Consider the following 19548-nt stretch of genomic DNA (forward strand, 5'->3'; position numbering starts at 1 on the left):
ACATTTAGCATCCGTGAAAAGTGGCCCAATGCATTTGCCAGTGTGGGAGTGTAGAGCTGCTAGTTGTTTGTTGTTGGGGGAGATCCTGGGTCATTTTGGACTTCCGTGTGTGTGGAAGAACACTGTCCACATTCCTCCAGCAGCCAGGCTCTTCTCGTATCCTTACATTGTTCCCTTTAGTCAAAGTCAAGTAAAGGACCCCTGGAGGGTTAAGTCTAGTCAAAGGCGACTATGGGGTGCGGCGCTCATCTCGCTTTTCAGACCAAGGGAGCCAGCATTTGTCCACATTGTCATGTGGCCAGCAGGACTAAACGGCTACTGGTGCACGGAGGACTGTGACGAGTGCCAGAGCGCACAGAAATGCCATTCACCTTCCTGCCACAGTGGTACCTATTTATCTACTTGCACTGGTATGCTTTCAAACTGCTAGGTTGGCAGGAGCTGAGACAGAGCAATGGGAGCTCGCTCCATCTTACTTCAGTGCAGGTAGTGGGTGGGGGGCAAGCTAACTTAGGGGGGTGGAAAATGCCCTGTTCGCCAACACCTCATTGGCACTGTCTATTCTTATCTTGAAAATTTTTAACAACAAAAGTAAGGCGCTGCCCAGCAACCCCCAGCATCTGAGCAGATAAACCAAGCCTTATGAGGAACAGTTGAAGGAGCTGGGTATGTTTAGCCTGGAAAAGAGGGAACTGAGGGGAGGTAAGATAGCCATCTTCAAATATCTCAAGGGCAGTCACATGGAAGAGGGTACAAGCTTGTTTTCTCCTGCTCTGGAGGGTAACCAATGGCTTCAAGTTAGAAGAAAGAACATTCGGACCAAACATACAGAAAAACGTTCTGATAGCAAGAGCTGTTCGACAGTGGAAAGGTCTCTGTTATGTATTGAAGTTCTCACCCTGGCCACCAGGAGTATCGTGTATACAGTGGTACCTCGGGTTACATATGCTTCAGGTTACATACGCTTCAGGTTACAGACTCCTCTAACTCAGAAATAGTACCTCGGGTTAAGAACTTTGCTTCAGGATGAGAACAGAAATCGTGCTCCGGCGGCACAGTGGCAGCGGGAGGCCCCATTAGCTAAAGTGGTGCTTCAGGTTAAGAACAGTTTCAGGTTAAGAACAGACCTCCAGAACGAATTAAGTACTTAACCCGAGGTACCACCGTATAGTTTTCACTCAGTTCCACGTCAGTGAATTTAGGCGGGGAACGCTGGGTTGTTGTTGTTACAATGTTGACAGCCGACTGTCTATAAAAGCAGGCCGGCTGAGCTGTTCAGTTCAGTTCAGTTCCAGCTTACTTATAAAGAACTACATGGAGAAATCTCTGTGTCATCTGTTATGTCCACCCACTACTTAATAGTCTCCCTTGGGTGGTGGTAGACTCTGCTTCCTTGGAGGTTTTTAAGCAGAGGTTGGAAGGCCATCTATCAGGGATGCTTTAGCTGAGATTCCTGCATTGCAGGGGGTTGAACTTGATGACTCTAGTGGTCCTTTCCGACTCTAGAGTTCTATGATTCTGTGCTGCCCAAGGAAGGTGCCTCCCTCTGCCCAAGGATAGGGCCAGCCCTGTGTGGCTGCCCCACAAGTTCCCTTGCCCAGAGCAGGCAGGAGGCTGCTCCAGGCTCATTGTGATGTCTGGCCAGTGTTCACAGAGCACCCGTCATCACCACCACTCTGGTCCAAGGAGCTGGTGGGCCTTTGTGATGTGGGCGTGACTCCAAGAAGGGGACGCCTGGCTGGGCCCAGGAAGTACTCTTGCTCTCCAGGTCAACAGGCAGTTTTTTCTTCCTGCCGGAAATGAGCTGGTGTCACTGGGCCTTCGAGCTGATACAGCTCTTGATCTTCATCACTCTCTGGGTCTTCTGGGTGGCTGCAGCCTTGTGGGTAAGAGACTCTCCTCAGCAGAGGATCACAGAGGAGACTTCCAACCTAACTTCAGGGTCCCTGTAGAGCAGCCTTTCTCAACCTGTGGGTCCCCAGATGTTCTTGAACTACAACTCTCATCATCCCTAGCTAGCAAGGCCAGAGCTCGGGGATGATGGGAGTTGTAGTCCAACAACATCTGGGGACCCACAGGTTGAGAACCGCTGCTGTAGAGAAATGAATGGGCAGCAAGTGCAGCAAGCCCAGAACTGGGATTACATGCCCATGACTTCTTGTCATAGTAAACAATCTACCCTTGGTTGCTGTTTTTGAACCATCATCAATGGAAGTCCTGCGTACAACACATTGCAATCATCTAACTTGTAGGTTACTAGAGCATACACAACAGAAACCATGCTATCCCCGTCCACATAGGTTCACGACCAAAGCTGACAGAAGATACTTTGTGTCACTGAGCTGCCTCCATTGACAAGGTTTACTGAGGACTTGTGTGGGACATGCAGGGGGTGGAGTCTGGGAGATAAAGGGTGTGGCTTAGCATATCGGGGGCGGGGCCTGGTGGCACTGGGTGAGATCTCAGATGTACAGAAAAGGCTACAACTTACTTAAGCTTTGTTGTTCACCTACCCAATGCTGTCTCCTTTTTACCTCTTGTGCAACAGGCTTGTAGCCCCAGGACCAGGTGGCTAAAGCTTCATGAGACATGGATTGGTGAGCAGTCAGTCTATTCCTTTAGTCTCTTTGGGGAAGGTAGCATAGCTGTCAACTTACAGATTTGAAAATAAGGGACCAGCAGCCTCAAAAATAAGGGATCAGCAGACAAAATAAGAGATTTTCCAGGCACAGGTATGTTCAACTTCTAAGCCCCTCCAAGCCAAAGGCAGAAAGCCCAGCCAGCAGCCAAACGAAGCCTCAAGCGGTGGTTCCCACAGCGCAGCAAGCCAGCAAAGGGGATGCAGCAAGGAAAACCACCGTCACTTCTCCGCTGGGAAGTGCTGAGCAAAGGCGAGTCCCCAGGAAACACGGCCAACTTGATTGGCACAAAGCATGCAAGCTCCACCCCCCCCCTTAGACTCCTTATTGGGTGAGCAACGCAGCCAAGCAACACAGTTGGAGCCTCCCTCCTCCCTGGCCGGCAGGGAGGGAGGGAGAGGAGCTGCTTCCTCTGAAACCCGGGAAATTTAAGGGACATCATCAATAAGGGACAGCAGCGGGAAATGGCGCTGGGATAAGGGAGTTTCCCGCCAAATAAGGGACAGTTGACAGCTATGGAAGGTAGACTTGGATTGTTGGCCTTCACAAGCCTCTCTGTCTCTTGCTTTCAGCCTGCCACGGATTCTTTCAGAAAAAAAGCAAAGTGAGCAGCTCAAAGAAGTAAGTGGTAGCCAGTTTCCCTTTCTCCCACTGCCCTCTGTAGCACCCTCCTTGCTGTCCCAAACCATTAGGTCCCACCATATTTGGAGGAGAGGTGAATGTCCTGTGGCTGTGAAACACTTTCCTTTCTGTATTTAATTTTTATTTACTTATTTCTCTGGAGACTCTCCAAAATACATTACGAAAACCTGTATTTCTGTAAATACACAACTTATAACATTATACATCTGTAAAACACATTCCGATTAAGCAATCCACAACTTAGTATGAACCTTTGGTACTGGTCTTTGCGTTTCCTGGAGAATTTGTAAACGAAATGAAGCACCGCTGTTCTTCCACAAATATATATTTGTACTTTGTTCCTCTTGTCAGTCTTAATTTGTGAATCAACTTTTTTGCAAGGGCAATGTGCCAAGCACTCAAATTTACACCATTTACCGTATTTTTCGCTCCATAAGGCACACCTGACCATAAGACGCACCTAGTTTTCAGAGGGGAAATCCAAGGAAAAAATATTACTTAAAGGGACCGCTGAGCAGAGCCTGTATGCATCCCAGGCTCTGCTCAGTGCTCCCTTTCACCAGCCGCGTGGAGCATGTGTGCAGCGCTTGCAGGCTTTTCCCCGAGGAGGGAGAAGGGCAGCCCATCACTGACGGGTGGAGGGATGAAGGCTCCCCGTGCCCTGCGGAGGCTTTGCACGGCTAAGCCAGAAGCTAGCACAGCGAGAGGGAATGCTGTGCAGTTCTCCCTCTCGCTGTTCTGGCTTTTGGCTTAGCCGCACAGCCTGCATTCGCTCCATAAGATGCACACACATTTCCCCTTACTTTTTAGGAGGGAAAAAGTGAGTCTTATAGAGTGAAAAATACGGTAAATCCTTCCACTAGGAGAAATCCAGTCCAGCTTCTCATTTAAATACAGTGGTACCTCGGGTTAAGAACTCAATTCGTTCTGGAGGCCTGTTCTTAACCTGAAACTGTTCTTGACCTGAAGCACCACTTTAGCTAATGGGGCCTCCTGCTGCCACTGCGCCATGATTTCTGTTCTCATCCTGAAGCAAAGTTCTTAACCCGAGGTAATATTTCTGGGTTAGCAGAGTATGTAACCTGAAGCGTATGTAACCTGAAGCATATGTAACCTGAGGTACCACTGTATAAATTTAGTAGCTCAATGTCTGGAGACTTCCTGACACACTGATGGGTAATTTTACTTATTTCATTTAACACTTGTCCTCAAAAAGTTGTCACTTTGGGGCATGTCCACCACAAGTGCCTATAGCTGCCTGCAACTTACTCTAAGATTCACCCCTGACTTCCATTTGAAGTCCATTTCCTGCATATGCTTTTTTTTTTTTTATCTACTGCAAATCACCCAGAAAGCTCCCTTCTGACTGTCCTTGCCCTATAGCAGTGGTTCTCAACCTGTGGGTCCCCAGATGTTGTTGGACTACAACTCCCATCATTCCTAGCCAACATGACCAGTGGTCAGGGATGATGGGAGTTGTAGTCCAACAACATCTGGGGACCCACAGGTTGAGCACCACTGCCCTATAGGATACTGAGGAGAACACATTGTCCTTCGATCCACCCCTGCGGTTAGCCTTCATGCCCTTGTGTGCTGTGCAAGGAAGCTTCATTATCATCTCAGTGGCTACTGACCTGATGGGCATGTTCTAACTTCACTGCCAGAGGCAACATGCTTCTGAACACCAGTTGCTGGAAACCACAGGAGGGGAGAGTGCTCTTGTACTCAGGTCCTTCTGGTGGACTTCCCACAGACATCTGGTTGGCTGCTGTGAGAACAGGATGCTAGACTAGATGGTCTACTGGCCTGATCCAGCAAGGCTCTTCTTATGATCTTGCATTAACACCAAATTAAAAGAAGTCCAATCTGTTTCTGATGATGCAGTCCAGGCATTCCAGCCTGGCCATGCTCAGTTCCCATCAGGTTTTGACAGCTGAACTGGCTACCAGATAGATCTTCCAAAGAATCCTTAGCCAGCCTGTCTCCTTCCCACCAGACATCCAGAGCCAACTGAGATCTTGACCTTGGAGTGCAGACTGAGCTCTACAGAGGTGAACATCCCACCCCAACCGAAGGAGCTGGAGATGGATCTGGACTCGTAAGTCAGTGGACAATGGAGAAGGAGGGAGAGAGAGGGAGAGCAACAAGGTCTGGGGTGCAAAATAGGTGTGATGTGGGGAGATCCATGGCTCAAACTTCCAAGTAGGAATTAGGAAAGGAGGGGGAATTGCTGTATTTTAATGTGACCTTTCCTAATTTGCACCTCCTCAACCAATAGGCAAACCAAAGCATGCCAGACATAGAACACTAGAGTTGGAAACATAGCTGTCAACTTTTCCCTTTTCTTGCGAGGAATCCTATTTGGAATAAGGGAATTTCCCTTTAAAAAAGGGAAACGTTGACAGCTATGATTAGAAGGGACCTCAAGGGTCATCCAGTCCAACCCACTGCAATGCAGAAATTATAGCTAAAGGATCCCTGGCTGATGATCATCCAGCCTCTGTTTAAAAACCTCCAATGAAGGAGAGTCCATCACCTCTTTGCATCGGATTGGTCTACCTGGTGTTTAGTGGGAATCTCCTTCTTTGAAGTTCGAATCTTGCTCCACCTTCCATGTGACAGCCATTTAATACTTGATATTTCTAATAAATACATTTCTAAAATACACATTGTTGTTCGTGCTTTTGGCTAACATACACATTTCTGCAAGCAATTTCCCCTGATATAATGCATTTCTGCAATGTTATTTTCCACTATTATGTACATCTTCATGCACATTTTCTCCTTAATATATATGTTTTTGTACACATTCTTTAGTTGGGGGACTGCAAAAGCAACACCCAGAAGGAGTTGCTCCTCTCTCTTTTATTTACTGCAGAGGTGAGGAACGTGTGGCCCTCCAGTTGCCGAACTACACATCCCATCAGCTCCAGCAAGCATGGCGAATGGCCAATGATTATGGGACTTGTAGTTCATCAACATCTGGTGTACCAAAGGTTCCCCACAGACCTGATTTACTGTATTCCACAGAGCCATAATTCCCATATCTGTTTGTGTGTGTTTCTGCCCATTAGAGTCCTGTCTAGTCTCTCCAGCACCTCCTTGGGCTCCCTCACATCCATCAGCAGCAATTGGTCTTTGTCCTCATCAAGCGATGATGTAATAAGCCTCCCAGACATGCCCCTCACCTCCTCACCATCCGCTCCAGAGGAAGATGGCCGGTACTCACCACTGCTTCACAGACCCTGTGGAGCTGGCCTCGAGGAACTCCACAGAGACCCCACGTCCCACCAGCCTGCTCAGTTCAACATCTGCCGGAAGGTGCTTCAGGAGTTGTGGGGAGAGCCCACGCCCAACTGGGAGTCCCTAAATGAACTGATCCCTGGTGCACCAAACCTCCAGCAAGCATCTGAGGTCACCAGCGAAACTGACTTTGACAGCATCTCCAGCAGAAGAAGCAGGGAGGAAGCTTTGAGCAAGTGGGAGAGACATCAGCCTCTGAGCGATCAGGAAGAAGTTCAGCGCAGCAGCTCATGGGAAATGTTCGCTGTTGTGCCCAGGCCCTCAAGCTGTGAGTAACAGGCCCCATTCTCACCCCCATTTTCACTAAATACTGTGGAACCTTGGGTTGCGAACGTGATCCATGCGGGAGGCACGTTTGCAAGCCTCAGTGCCGCGTCTGCGCATGCACAGATCACAGTTTGGTGCTTCTGCGCATGCGCAAAGCACGATTTAGCACTTTTGCGCATGTGAGAGCACCAAAACCCGGAAGTAACCCGTTCCGGTACTTCCGGGTTCAGCGCAGTGCGCAACCCGAAAACACATAACCTGAAGCATCTGTAACCCGAGGTACCACTGTACTCTTCTGCACATCATTGAGGAAGGTTGTAGATCTTCCAAGCATCTCTGCCTTCTACACACATGGAACATTCCTGGACAGGGGAACTGGCCATGTTGTAAGCTCTCCCCCTCCCCCTGTCATTCTAAGAGAAAACTGCTTCCCAAAGGAGTGAGGCTTGAACCCAGAACCCTCTGGCCTGAGTCACAAGTTGCTGTTGATGGTATTGGTGGCAATTGCACTTGTTCATTTCTCACTACATAAAATGTCTCAAAGCAATTGCACAATTCAAAACCCATACAAATACGAAAGTTTAAATAAAACATCAAACAACGTTTTTTCTGAAACTGCTCATTTGGGGCACAGCGAGTGATGACCAGAGAGACAAATTTGCACATGCCAAGTTATTTATTCATCTCCATTTGTGAATCACTTCCCATGAAGCAACTCAACGCAATGTAAAAGGTACATTCTGATTGTAAAGATGTTGTTTCCCCACAGATTCTACTCCAAATCAGTTCTATTTGCTTTCCATTGTCTCCATTCATTAAAAACATATACAAGCCAACACAAATAAATGTGTTACCCTAAATTAAAACTTACCCAGTAAACACAGATCACTGCCCCCACAATTCAATTTCCCCCAAAATCATTACCCACCTTGGGGCATGGGGGGGGGAGAGATTTGGGTTGGTACCCCATAGTTCTCCTCCATAGGGGTCACTGGGAAGAGGCAACAAGGTTTGTCTGCCTTCCCATCACCTGTGTCACTGCAACCAACCAGGAGGAAGAGATGTGAGACAATGACCACTCCCCACATCAAATGGGGGGGCACCTTTTGTACAGTTGCACACAGCCCCCCCCCATCCCATGCGGATCCCGGCAGTACAGCCTGGATTCACACACACCCCAGCTGGACACCTGGAGGCAGTCGCCTACCTCTGCCAGTTACCCAATCGCAGCTGGGGAGGCGTTGCCAGGAGAGAGTTGGCCAGGTAAGGGGAGGGATTGCCCTGCCCACACAATAGTGGGCGGAACTTACCTGGGAATTTTCAGTCCACTCGGGTTTCGCCTGGGGCTGGGGGGTCTCCCCCTGTCTGCGCAATGAGGAGGTTGGTGCAGCGTGAATGCACCAGCAGAGTCAATGCAGCACCCCTGCTGGTGTGCTTTCATCACTCTGCCTTCTCTGCTGCCTCCCTCCTTCCCTTCTTCTTCCTGGTGACACTTGTGACAGGGGGTCAGGTAAACAACTACACCCCTCCTCAACAACTGCTACTGAAATGCTCTAACACAGCTTTTCTCAACCTGTGGGCCCCCAGATGTTGTTGAGCTACAACTCCCATCACCCCTAGCTAGCAAGGCCAGAGCTCAGGGATGGTGGGAGTTGTAGTCCAACAACATCTGGGCACCCACAGGTTGAGAACCGCTGCTCTAACAGGTCAGGATTACCCTGGTCCCTGAATCCTCACCTTGACAATCTATCTGAGATGTTGTGACATTCTGGAGAAAGAACTGGTCCGTTTCTGAGTACTTCCGCTTTTCTCTCTCTCAGGTCCAAACTGCAACCCCCAAACTTCCCGAGTGTCTTCTGGTCAACCTTTGGCTCTGCCCACATCCGACAGCATCCGGGACAGGCTCTCACCTTCAGGGAACACCAAACAAGCTCATGTGAAAGCCACGGCCCAGCTTTTGGAGGAGATGATGTCGGAGGGAGCAGTTTCCTGGGAGGAGAGGCCTGCCTTGCCCAAACACCCTTCCCAAAGGGGTCAGCTTCATCACCGTAGATCCTGCACAGCACTTGGGTCAGATGCCACCCAGCGCTTGGACTTCAATGTGAAGAAGAAGCAGATCCCAGAGCTCTGGGGGGAGCCCAACCCCTCGACTAAGTCCCTGGCCAAACTGACATGCCAGGCTCCCCTCTCCCCTTCCCCAGCCCGCTCCTCAAGCCCCCCACAGAGGGCTGAGAAGGAGAGAAGCAAGCAGTCTGGGCCCATGAGCATCAGTCCAACTAGTGTGAAAACCAGGGCCCAGCTTCTGGAGGCAATAATGCTAAGGGGAGGAACATCTTGGAAGGAGAGGCCTGCCTTGCCCAAACCTCATTCCCACAAGGCCCACCAAGCTCCCCGTGGTCCCTGCACAGCCATCAGCCCAGACACCGCTCAGCACTTGGAGTTCAACATGAAGAAGAAACAGATGCACAATCTCTGGGGGGAGCCCACTCCTTTGACTCACTCCCTGGACTGCCAGATCACCCGCTCCCCATCACCTGTACACTCCTGTAGCCCCTCACAGAGGGTTGAGGAGGAGGAGGAGGAGGAGGAGGAGCTGTCTGAGCCAGCCAGGGCCCCCTCAAGGAGGCTTGCATCCCAAACTGTGAGGGGGCGTTCCCCCCAGCCCATTCCCTTTACATTCTCCCAAAAGGGCAGCGCTGTCCAGGTAGCCCCCAAGAAAAGAGCAGAGGAAGGAAATGAATTCAGGGTGGCGAAAAGGGTCACCCTTCCTCCCACAAGATCAGGCTTTTCAGAGAGTTCTCTAAGGAGCAGGTTTGTAAGCAGAGGTAGAACTAGACGCCCCAGGAGCAGCCACGTCACCAGCAAAAGCAGTCCAGGCGTCCTTGGTGCCCCAGAGAAGAAAGTGAAGGCTTCAGGCATGATGGGTCAAGCTGAGAGCCTTGGAAGTAAGGAAGCCCAAAGCTGCCAAGCTGGGACAGAGAGTCAGAGGCAGCCCTCCAAGAGCATCAGGAAGGTGAAGGCCATTTCACACCAAGGTGCATCCCATCTAAAAGACCACAGAATCTCTCCCAAGGACCCTGTGCCCGTAGCAAAGCCTGGCAGTGCCCAGCTGGCACTTGGGGTCACGCTCCCTTTGCACCCAGGACAAGATGCCTTGCAACTGTTAGAAATCAGGCGGGCAGAGAAAATGATGGTCCCCGCACAGGAATCTGCACCTCAAACTTCAAGGGCACCCCATTCTTCTTCCAAGAAGGAAATCGAGTTGTCAGAAAAAGTGAAGGCTCCCGTGCAAGAATCTGCACCCCAACCCTTGATAGAGGAAGGTCCACAACCTGCACCTCACTTTTCCTCCAAGAAGGAAATCCAACTGTCAGAGCAAATGGAGGCCCCCGTGCGAGAATTCACACCCCACACCTCAATGGAGTGCCACCAACCGCCACCCCTCCCTTTCTCCCGTTCTGTCCAACACACACTAGAAAGCAGTGCAGGCAGAGGCAGAGAGGGAAAGAGTCTTGTTCAAAAGGCAGAAGACAGCCCCTGCTCTGCAAGGACTGACACTCCTATGGACCATGTAAGAAAGAGCCTTGCAGCTGGGGGTGAGCCTCACAACCCCATAGATAACAGACTCATCAGCCATGGCAGCATCCTGGAAAACCAAAGCAAGGGTGAACCTTTCCATGGGATGGACTCAGCTGAGAGTCCTTGGGAAGTAAGAAGCTGCCAAGCAGGAGGAGAAAACACCCTGGACGACATGCACAGGAGAAAGGACATGTCCCGTGAAGATCCACCCCAACTGATGGGCCACACAGTGAGTTTGGAGGAGAACCTCCCCAAGGAACCTTTTGCTATAGCAAAGGCCAGCGCTCCTGGGCAGGTGCTAATTGCCACAGATCCTGGGCACGAATGCCAAGGTGCTTTGCAACAAGATGGAGAAGGAGGACCACCCGTGGCAAAGCCACTCTTGTCCTCTGAGAAGGGCAGCAGGACATTAGAGCAAACCAAGTCCTCCTCACAGAGACCTGCCCCGGAGGTCCCCTATGCGACACTCTCCATTTCCGAGGAGAGAGAAAGCACAGCCCGAGCCATGCTGAAGCCTGAAGCTAGGGAGGGGAGGGAATCTGGACCAGCTACCAAGTTACCGGCCAGCCCACTGCCCACGAGCCACGTGGCAGCTCCAAAAGCAGTGCTGCCATTTCAAGGCAACAGCGGTGGGACAACTGTGGCCAAGCTGTCCCCAAGCGCCCAGGCACTCCGTGAGCTGCCCTCCCGCCAGCAGCTAAGCCGCTCCATCCTTGCCTCTCTGAGTGTGGAGCAGACAGTGGAGGACCTGCGGCTCAGCCTGGCGCAAGGCCTAGAGATGGGCCACGGGGAGCTGCGGGCAGAGTACCCCGTGTGCCGGCAGTGCGGGAGCTGCAGCGCCATGTGCCCTCACCCCCGCACTCAGCAGGACCCGCTCCTGCACATCTTCCCGCGGCTGACGGTGCGCAACGGGAATGTTCTGATGGGCCTAGACTTCCACCTGAAGATCAACAAGATCCACGCCAGGAAGTGGGGCCTGCCAGAGACGGCAGAGGAGGGAAAGGCACAGGAGCAGCTCCCAGAGCGATGTGGTGGCAGTGGCAGCATCAAAGAGGGCATGTCCGCCAACCCGGGCCCCAGGGCCCCTTGCAAGCCTTCTGGAGTGATGGTACAGCATCTGCAAATGGGGACCCAAATCGAGGCCACCTCCTCCTCAGTCCAGGTGAGCCTTGGCAAGAAGCTGGCGGGCAAGGGCAAGTGCCTCCCACCACCCAGCTTGGAGCGCCAACTCCAGCAGGGGCCTCCGCAAGCAGGATACCATCCAGGCAGGGGCCCGAAGGAAGTACCCACGACAGAGAAGCCCTCGAGGAACCCTGTGAAAAGGATGCTGCATGTCATCAAGCAGGCCTGGACCCGCATTCGAGGAAACAAGGAGAAACTGGTCCAGCCCCCCGAAAAGCGGGCTGCAGCTGGCGCTCGTAGAAGACTGGGGACTCCGCCAGTCAAGGATTCTTCCCGGAAGCGCTCTACACGGGCCACTTCAGCAAACCCCAAAGCGTTGGGTTTTCTAGCTACCCAAGCAGCAACCACAGCAGCCGCCCCTCTGGGGCAGGCTCCCCCCATCTGCCGCGTGAAGCCTAGCAGCTCAGGAAACGTCAAGTGTTCTCCTCATGTGCAGCCCCCAAGACCTTCCAGGCAACCTTCCTCCCAGTTGGGAGCTGCCCCTAGGAAGGGGGCAGCCTCCAGGAAGCCCGCAGCCTATCCCACCGCACCAGCCTTTGGGGCCCCCCAGAAATCAGGGCACGTTGTCAGCCAAAAACCCTCTTTCGTACCCTCTGTGAATGCGGGGATGGCCCCGACAAAGCAGGTCGTCCCTCCGGCATCTTTCAAGAGAACCGGGGAAACAGGAAAAGCCTGCCCCAAAAAGGAGTCTCCTGGGACCACCAGGAAAGCAGGGTGTCCCCTTCCCAAAAGGGCACCCACTAAGAAAGTGTGGTTCCTCGCCAGCAAATGAGCAGCTGCTCCTTTTCTCCCAACCTGCTAAGGCTTTGCTGGGGCTCCTTAAATGACTCAGTGGAGACCAACCTACCTGGTGCAGATCAAGGAATACTTATATCACAAGGGGGCAGCATGTTCATATTTATAAAATAAATATGTTGCATTTGAGGCTCTGGAAAGGTATGTCTTACAAGTAGGGATGAGTGAATCTGTCAGTTTTGGGTTTCTTGATTGTCCTACCTTAAGTTCAGCTCTTGACATTTGCATGTGAAAATTCATCAAACTTTAATTGTCTTTTTTTTCTCTCTGCAATTTTGCCCAATACATGCTTTATTTTAGTATTTCCTTCTAATACACTTTTGTATGTTATCTTCAGTCATACAGTGGTACCTCGGGTTAAGTACTTAATTCGTTCCGGAGGTCCGTTCTTAACCTGAAACTGTTCTTAACCTGAAGCACCACTTTAGCTAATGGGGCCTCCCTCTGCCGCTGCGCCGCTGGAGCATGATTTCTGTTCTCATCCTGAAGCAAAGTTCTTCACCCAAGGTACTATTTCTGGGTTAGTGGAGTCTGTAACCTGAAGCGTATGTAACCTGAAGCGTTTATGTAACCCGAGGTACCACTGTACCTGGCTGGAGAACTGTGTTGCAAAACTCAGAGACATGCGAAATTCAAGGGATCTCTGCAATACAGTTGGCTGTATGGTTTCAGAAAGTGTGAAGTAGGCAAATTTGCATTTGAATGCTAACTGAAGTAGATTTCTTCCCCAGTCCCTAATTAGAATGCAAAAGGATTCCTTCCTCTGGTTGATTGCTTCCCAGAATGCACACAGCAGATCGTTAATGCTCTATTTTCAAACAGAACACAGTCGCTTCTACTGCTCTGGATTACACACACCAATCTAGTGTCTAGGCCAGGGCTTCCCAAACTTGAATCCCCAGCTGGTTTTGGACTACAGTTCCCATCATCCCTGGCCACTGGTCCTGCTAGCTAGGGATGATGGGACTTTTAGTCCAAAAGCAGCTGGAAACCCAAGTTTGTGAAACACTGCCTCACAGGGAGAAGCGCCCAGCTATACTCAATGGCTCAGGACCACAATACCTCAAGGACTGCCTCGCTCCGTATGAACCTGCCTGGACCCTGAGATATCATCTGAAGCCCTCCTTCGTGTTCCTCCTCCACAACAGGTCCAGAGGGTGGCAACAAAAGAAAGGGCCTTTTCTGCAGTGGCTCCCAATCTGTGGAATGCTCTCCTCAGCGAAGTTCACCTGGTCCCTTCATTATACACCTTAGGCCAGGGGTCTGCAACCCGCGGCTCCGGAGCCGCATGTGGCTCTTTTACACCTTTGCCGCGGCTCCGGGGCGGATACTAGCGAGGGGAGGAGGCGCATTGTGCGCCCTGACACTCCCCACTGTGGCGGGCGCTGTACTGGCTGTGACGTCGCATGGGGTGGTGCGTGCGTTAGTTACGCACCGTCCCGACGTCACCTTCCCGCCCGCTGTCAGATCGCAGCTCCAGAGATATATTTGTTTTAAATGTCACAATGGTTTTGCGGCTCCCAGTTTTTTTTCCCCTTCGGAAACGGGTCCAAGTGGCTCTTTTTGTCTTAAAGGTTGCAGACCCCTGCCTTAGGCAGGAACATTCCTCTTCAACCAGGCTTTTGGCTAACATCCTTTTTTATTAGTATTATTAGTTTTTATTGAATATTACAAGAAAAGAAAGAGAAACAAAGAACAATACATAACACTGTAAACACATTTATATACATATTTTCCAAAATACAGACTAAGAAAATAAAAAGGACAAAAGGTAAAAGAAAAGAAAAAAGAGTACTTTTCATAACCAATAATACCAAATTCATGGTTCAAACATTACAATATATAAATCCTAGTTAAAATACTATAAAAGACTTCCACCGCATTCACCGCACGTCTCTTAGTTATCTTGTTCACTTTTACATCTGTTCTTCAATCATTTCCCTTAAGTTCTTTCATAATCCGTCAAATTTTTATATTCTATATTAGCTTTTGGCTAACATCCTATATCCTTTTAAATGTGTTTGTGGAGGGGGGCGTATTGGTTTGTGGCATTGATTTGCTTTTTTCTTGTTTTATTATGTGTTTTGTGCTTTTATCTTCTGTCTTAATGTTGTCAACTGCCCTGAGATCTACAGTTGAAGGAGAGTATACCGATTAAATAAATGAAATGAACCCTGGTCACATTCTGAACCAAGAGTGGCATTCAAATGTGATGTACTTCCATGTGACCACTAGGTGTCTCTCTCATCTCATACATCCTGCACAAGCAGCTTTCACTGAGGAAGAGAAGTTCTGGAGGACCTAAATCTTGGACCAGGGATGGGAAGCTGTGGCCCTCAAGAAGTTGTTGGTCTACACAGATAGAGAAAATCTCCGCCCCCCCCTTTCACAACTCTAAAACACATGGACATCCAGTGAAACTGCACTTTGGAAGACGCAGCGCAGATACAAGATAGTACTTCTTCCCTCGGCGCATGGTCAAACTTTGGAACTCACTGCCACTGGAGACAGTGATGGCCACCAACCTGGATGGCTTTAAAAGAGGAGTGGGTAAATTTGTGGAGGAGAGGCTGCCTTTCTTAGGAACACCTCTTCACCTACTTTATCAACCTTCTGAGAAAAATACAAAACATTAAACAAAGCCACAGAGAGTTGTGAACTACCCAGCCTAACATGAACTTATAATGTCTGGTTTCAATAGATTTCTCAAATGCTTAACTCAGTCTTTGTTTAATGTTTTGTATTTTTCTCAGAAGCTTGATAAAGTATGTATAATTATTGTTCCGTGTATATCATCCGGCCCATGAAGGGATCTCTGCTGGTGTGAACCGGCCCAGGCGAGGTAAACCTTGCCAACCCCTGTTCTACGTAACTTGTTTTGTAATAACGAATGAGAGAGAGAGAGAGAGAGAGAGAGAGAGAGAGAGAGAGAGAGAGAAATGCCAACAACTGTTCAGCCACTGCGAGAACAGGGTACTGGACTAAGCCAGGGGTCAGCAAACTTTTTCAGCAGGGGGCCGGTCCACTGTCCCTCAGACCTGCTGTAGTGTTGGCAGGGTGCCAGCTGAGAGCCAGGGCTGTCTTAAGCATATGCGGTGCTGGGGTGCAAAGATTCGCCTGGTGCCCGCCCCCCGGTTGCCCAGTCCCAGGCGTGCAGGAGGATGGAGCCAGCTGGCCACCTCAGCATCTCGCTGGCTCAATCGCCCCTGAACTCACCAGAAGAGCCCGTTGCGGCGCTCCAACTGACAGGCGGGCTCTTCCGCAAACTCAACTCTCGGGCCCCGGACTCTCGGCCTGGCGCCCCTGAGAGCCCGGCACCCAGGTGCCCCACACCCCTAGCACCTATGGGTAAGACGGCGCTGCTGAGAGCTGCTCCACTTCAGTAGCTTCCAATATGGGTCTTTCTTTAACGGCTCCAAGTTGTTGTCTTTTCTGCTTTGCAATAAAAGCAAGGAAGCTGGTTGAGGGGCCTAGCTGCTACAGGAGTTAAACCGGTTACCTCCATGGAAATGATGTTGCATTGCAAGCCGTGCGATGGCTTTTTGCAATGTAATCTTATCAGCCATCCTTAGGAGATGCCCCTCAGGAGATGTACCCATTGTCCGAGTCCAAATCCAATCAGATTAGCTGAAGAATGAAAACCACCACCTGTCTCCCTGCAAGAAAGAATCTTATCATGGTAAGTTAAGGAAGCACACCGTTTGCCTGCAGTCCCCCCCCCCCCATGGTAGCTAAAGTCTGTAAGTTCTTATACCACAAAGACTTACAGGCAGAACATGCTAGGTTCAGTCCCAAACATTTACAGGTAGGGCTGGGAGAAATCTCTGTCTGAAATATCAGAGAGCTACTGCCAGCCAATGGGGGACAGTACTGATGTAGATAGACTAAAGGTCTGACTCTGTATCAGGCAACTACCTATGTTCCTAATGTTTTTTGGGGGAAATCAGGGTTGGCTTTTGCTCCCCAACTCCCCAAGGGACACTGAGTCCCCTTAGTCCATGATTGGTCAGAGAAGAATGGATGGAGGCAGGTTCCAGTGAAAAGCAAGGCAGATCTTTATTTTTCTGTACCTACCTTGAAAGGATATAAGAGAGACCCATAGCAAAGGTGTGCAAGCCCCTTTAAAGACTAGACATTGCCCAATCCCCTTAGACCAGAGGTCGGCAACGTGTGGCCCATGGGCCAGAAGCGACCCACGGAGGCTGTTTAACTGGCCCACGAGCCACTGCAAGACTGAGCCGCCCACTCGGCAAGTCCCAGCACACTGCGCTAAACCAGCATAGTGTGGCGCGGGGACTTGCTTCCGCAGCGCCGGAAATCATGTCTGCACACGGCCCACAGAGGGATCTCTGCAGGACCGATCCGGCCCAGGCAAGGTAAACCTTGCCGACCCTGCCTTAGACAAGGTAAGGGTAAAGGGACCCTGACCATTAGGTCCGGTCATGGCCAACTCTGGGGATGCAGCCCTCATCTCGCTTTATTGGCCGAGGGAGCCGGCGTACAGCTTCCGGGTCATGTGGCCAGCATGACTAAGCCGCTTCTGGCGAACAAGAGCAGCGCACGGAAACACTGTTTACCTTCCTGCTGGAGCGGTACCTATTTATCTACTTGCACTTTGACATGCTTTCAAACTGCTAGGTTGGCAGGAGCAGGGACCGAGCAATGGGAGCTCACCCCATCGTGGGGATTCGAACCGCCAACCTTCTGATCGGCAAGTCCACCCTAAAAACATCATGCACAGAAGGAGGTGGTCTACAACAAAAAATTGAGAATGGCTTCTATCCTGTCTGTCAAGGTACCTGATAATGTTTTACTGCAGGGGTCAGCAAACCTACCACGCCTCGAGCTGCTGTCTCCAGCGCTGATCACACTGTGGGCCGGAGGGCGGGGGAGCGTGTGCCCATACGTGTGCCCACGCACTATTTCCTGCGCACTTCTGGGTCTGAGGAGCACCAGAAATAGCTTGTGTGCATGTGCACTGGACTCTTCCTACCCGGATGTGCACCAGAAATAACGCTTGCGCATGAGCAAATAATGCTTATGCATGTGCACAAGCTATTTCTGGTGCCCCTCCGACCTGAAAGTGGGCAGCCACGCAGCGCAGCACTGGTAAGAGCAGGTGGGCAGCGGGGGTTGCCGCAGGCCGGATAAACGAGTCCCTCGGGCCTTATCCAGCCCACGGGCTTTAGTTTGGGGACCCCTGTTTTACTGGTTGCAAGCTCTGGGCAGGCTGGGCAGGGTTGTGCAATCAACTGGCCAGGGTTCTTTTGAGATGGTAAATACTTTATTTCTTTTGAATCCAGGTCCACAAGCATATCCCATTCATACAAAATATGCCTTTAAGACAGGATCTGAAGGATTTGTAAGGAACTACTACGGAAAGTTTCTCCAAGATATTTCCTTCTGCAGAGGAAATATTTAGAGTAATTAGGAGAGCCAAGATGGCTTTTGGGATTGCTCTGTGTGCTAAAATAATGTGTGATTTTTCTAAAGAAATATTTCCTAAAATTTGAAGGGTGACGGATTGGTTTTCTGTGGCCTGTGTGTTTGCTATGTGTGGGCACCCTAAACTGTTATAATACGAATGAATCTAGTAGACCAAGAAAATGCAACAGAGGGTAGCTACACCAGTTATTTGGAATGACCACAGACAAAAAATCTCTCAACACCTCTTGCCATGACGCATGGAGGTTTAAAAGGACACGATGAGCCAAAGTTTACTGAGCTTTCAGAATTCCCGTCCTCAGGGAGGCTTGTCTCTGCTTCCTTATCAACTGAGTCACCCAAGAAACTCCACCCCATCCTGAAGTCCTGATGACATTGTAGGAAGATTAGTTCTTCTCCAGCTTCACATGTGACCTTTGTCTATTGTCATGTTTATATGACTTTTTCTGTTCAGCAGTGCTGTTCCCGTAGGCAGGTAAAATCTCCAGCTGCAATCAAATCCCTTAAGCCACCAGGAAACAGCTAAAGTGGTTCCCATCCCTTTAAAAAGGCCCAAGATACATTATTTTTCACAGAGACACAACACATTTTGGCTCTGAAGGCATCTGGGACTTACTCTGCTGCTAAATCAACTGGCCACGAGGATCATGCCGTCTCTTTTCCCGGTTGCGTTCTTGCTTCTCTGCACCTTAACCCCAGGTAGGTGGTAGTTCTTACTATTGTTATTATTTTATGTTGTTAAACTGCCATGCCGCCCTTCGTACGAGGTTCAAATGCTGGCTTACAATCAAAGGTCCGATGCAGGGAATCGAGAATGCAGAAAGCATTGGAGGTTTTTAAGCAGAGGTTGAGCTGAGATTCCTTCATTGCAGGGGGCTGGACTAGGTCAAGCTTCCTCAAACTCGGCCCTCCAGATGTTTTGAAACTACACTTCCCATCATCCCTGACCACTGGTCCTGCTAGCTAGGGATCATGGGAGTTGTAGGCCAAAAACATCCAGAGGGCCAAGTTTGTGGAAACCTGGACTAGATGAATCTTGGAATCCCTTCCAACTCTACAGCTCTATGATTCTAAGTGAGCACTGCCAGTTGACAGTGGCTCCAGATCAGGGTTCGATTCAGGTTTAATGAGGCCCTAAGCTACTGAATGGGGCCCTTTATATGTCCAGCTGTCCTTTGCCAACAACAAATTGGCGCTGTTTTTTGTGTTGAATATATGCTATGTGGTAATTTATGGACCTAATAGGTATCTAAAGCCATTTTCACATAACAAAATATGCATTTTATCAAAGTAATTGTTGAACTGAAATACAATTAAGAAGTATATTAATAGTGAAATACAATTAAGAAGAAGTATATTAATAGTGAAATAATTATCAAGCTTTAACTTAAAATGATTTTCATTCATAACAAACTTAATAATGCAAACAGCTTGTCATTTGGCAATAACAAGAGTTCCTTTGCAAACACAGTTTACAAAGACTCATAATCTAGTCTCTAGAAACTTGCTATAACATGAAACAATAATAGGTGTAAATATAATGATGCAAACTAGTAATAATTATAAATAGCAGAATGTAGGCACCCTATATATAGAGATGAGCAAACCAGTGATATTTTAGGGAGCAGCCGGGGCCCATTATTTACATCATAGGAGCCTACACAACACAAAACACTGTTGCTGTCTGTTGGTTTTA

At 49.7% G+C, this 19548-nt stretch overlaps 1 protein-coding gene across 1 annotated transcript; it reads left to right on the forward strand.

Annotated features, from left to right (window-relative positions):
* The first annotated feature begins 1630 nt into the window (after positions 1-1630).
* On the forward strand, positions 1631-12536 carry LOC310702502 (uncharacterized protein). Its single transcript, XM_083494098.1, has 6 exons — positions 1631-1886; positions 2549-2597; positions 3212-3260; positions 5278-5379; positions 6356-6852; positions 8672-12536. Exons 1-6 carry the CDS (start codon positions 1800-1802, stop codon positions 12382-12384), a joined length of 4497 nt encoding a protein of 1498 aa, XP_083350224.1. The 5' UTR covers positions 1631-1799; the 3' UTR covers positions 12385-12536.
* Positions 12537-19548: the final 7012 nt, after the last annotated feature.

The sequence above is a fragment of the Podarcis liolepis genome (genome assembly GCF_965112155.1).
Source record: "Podarcis liolepis genome assembly, chromosome: 3".
In the NCBI taxonomy this organism is placed as follows: domain Eukaryota; kingdom Metazoa; phylum Chordata; class Lepidosauria; order Squamata; family Lacertidae; genus Podarcis; species Podarcis liolepis.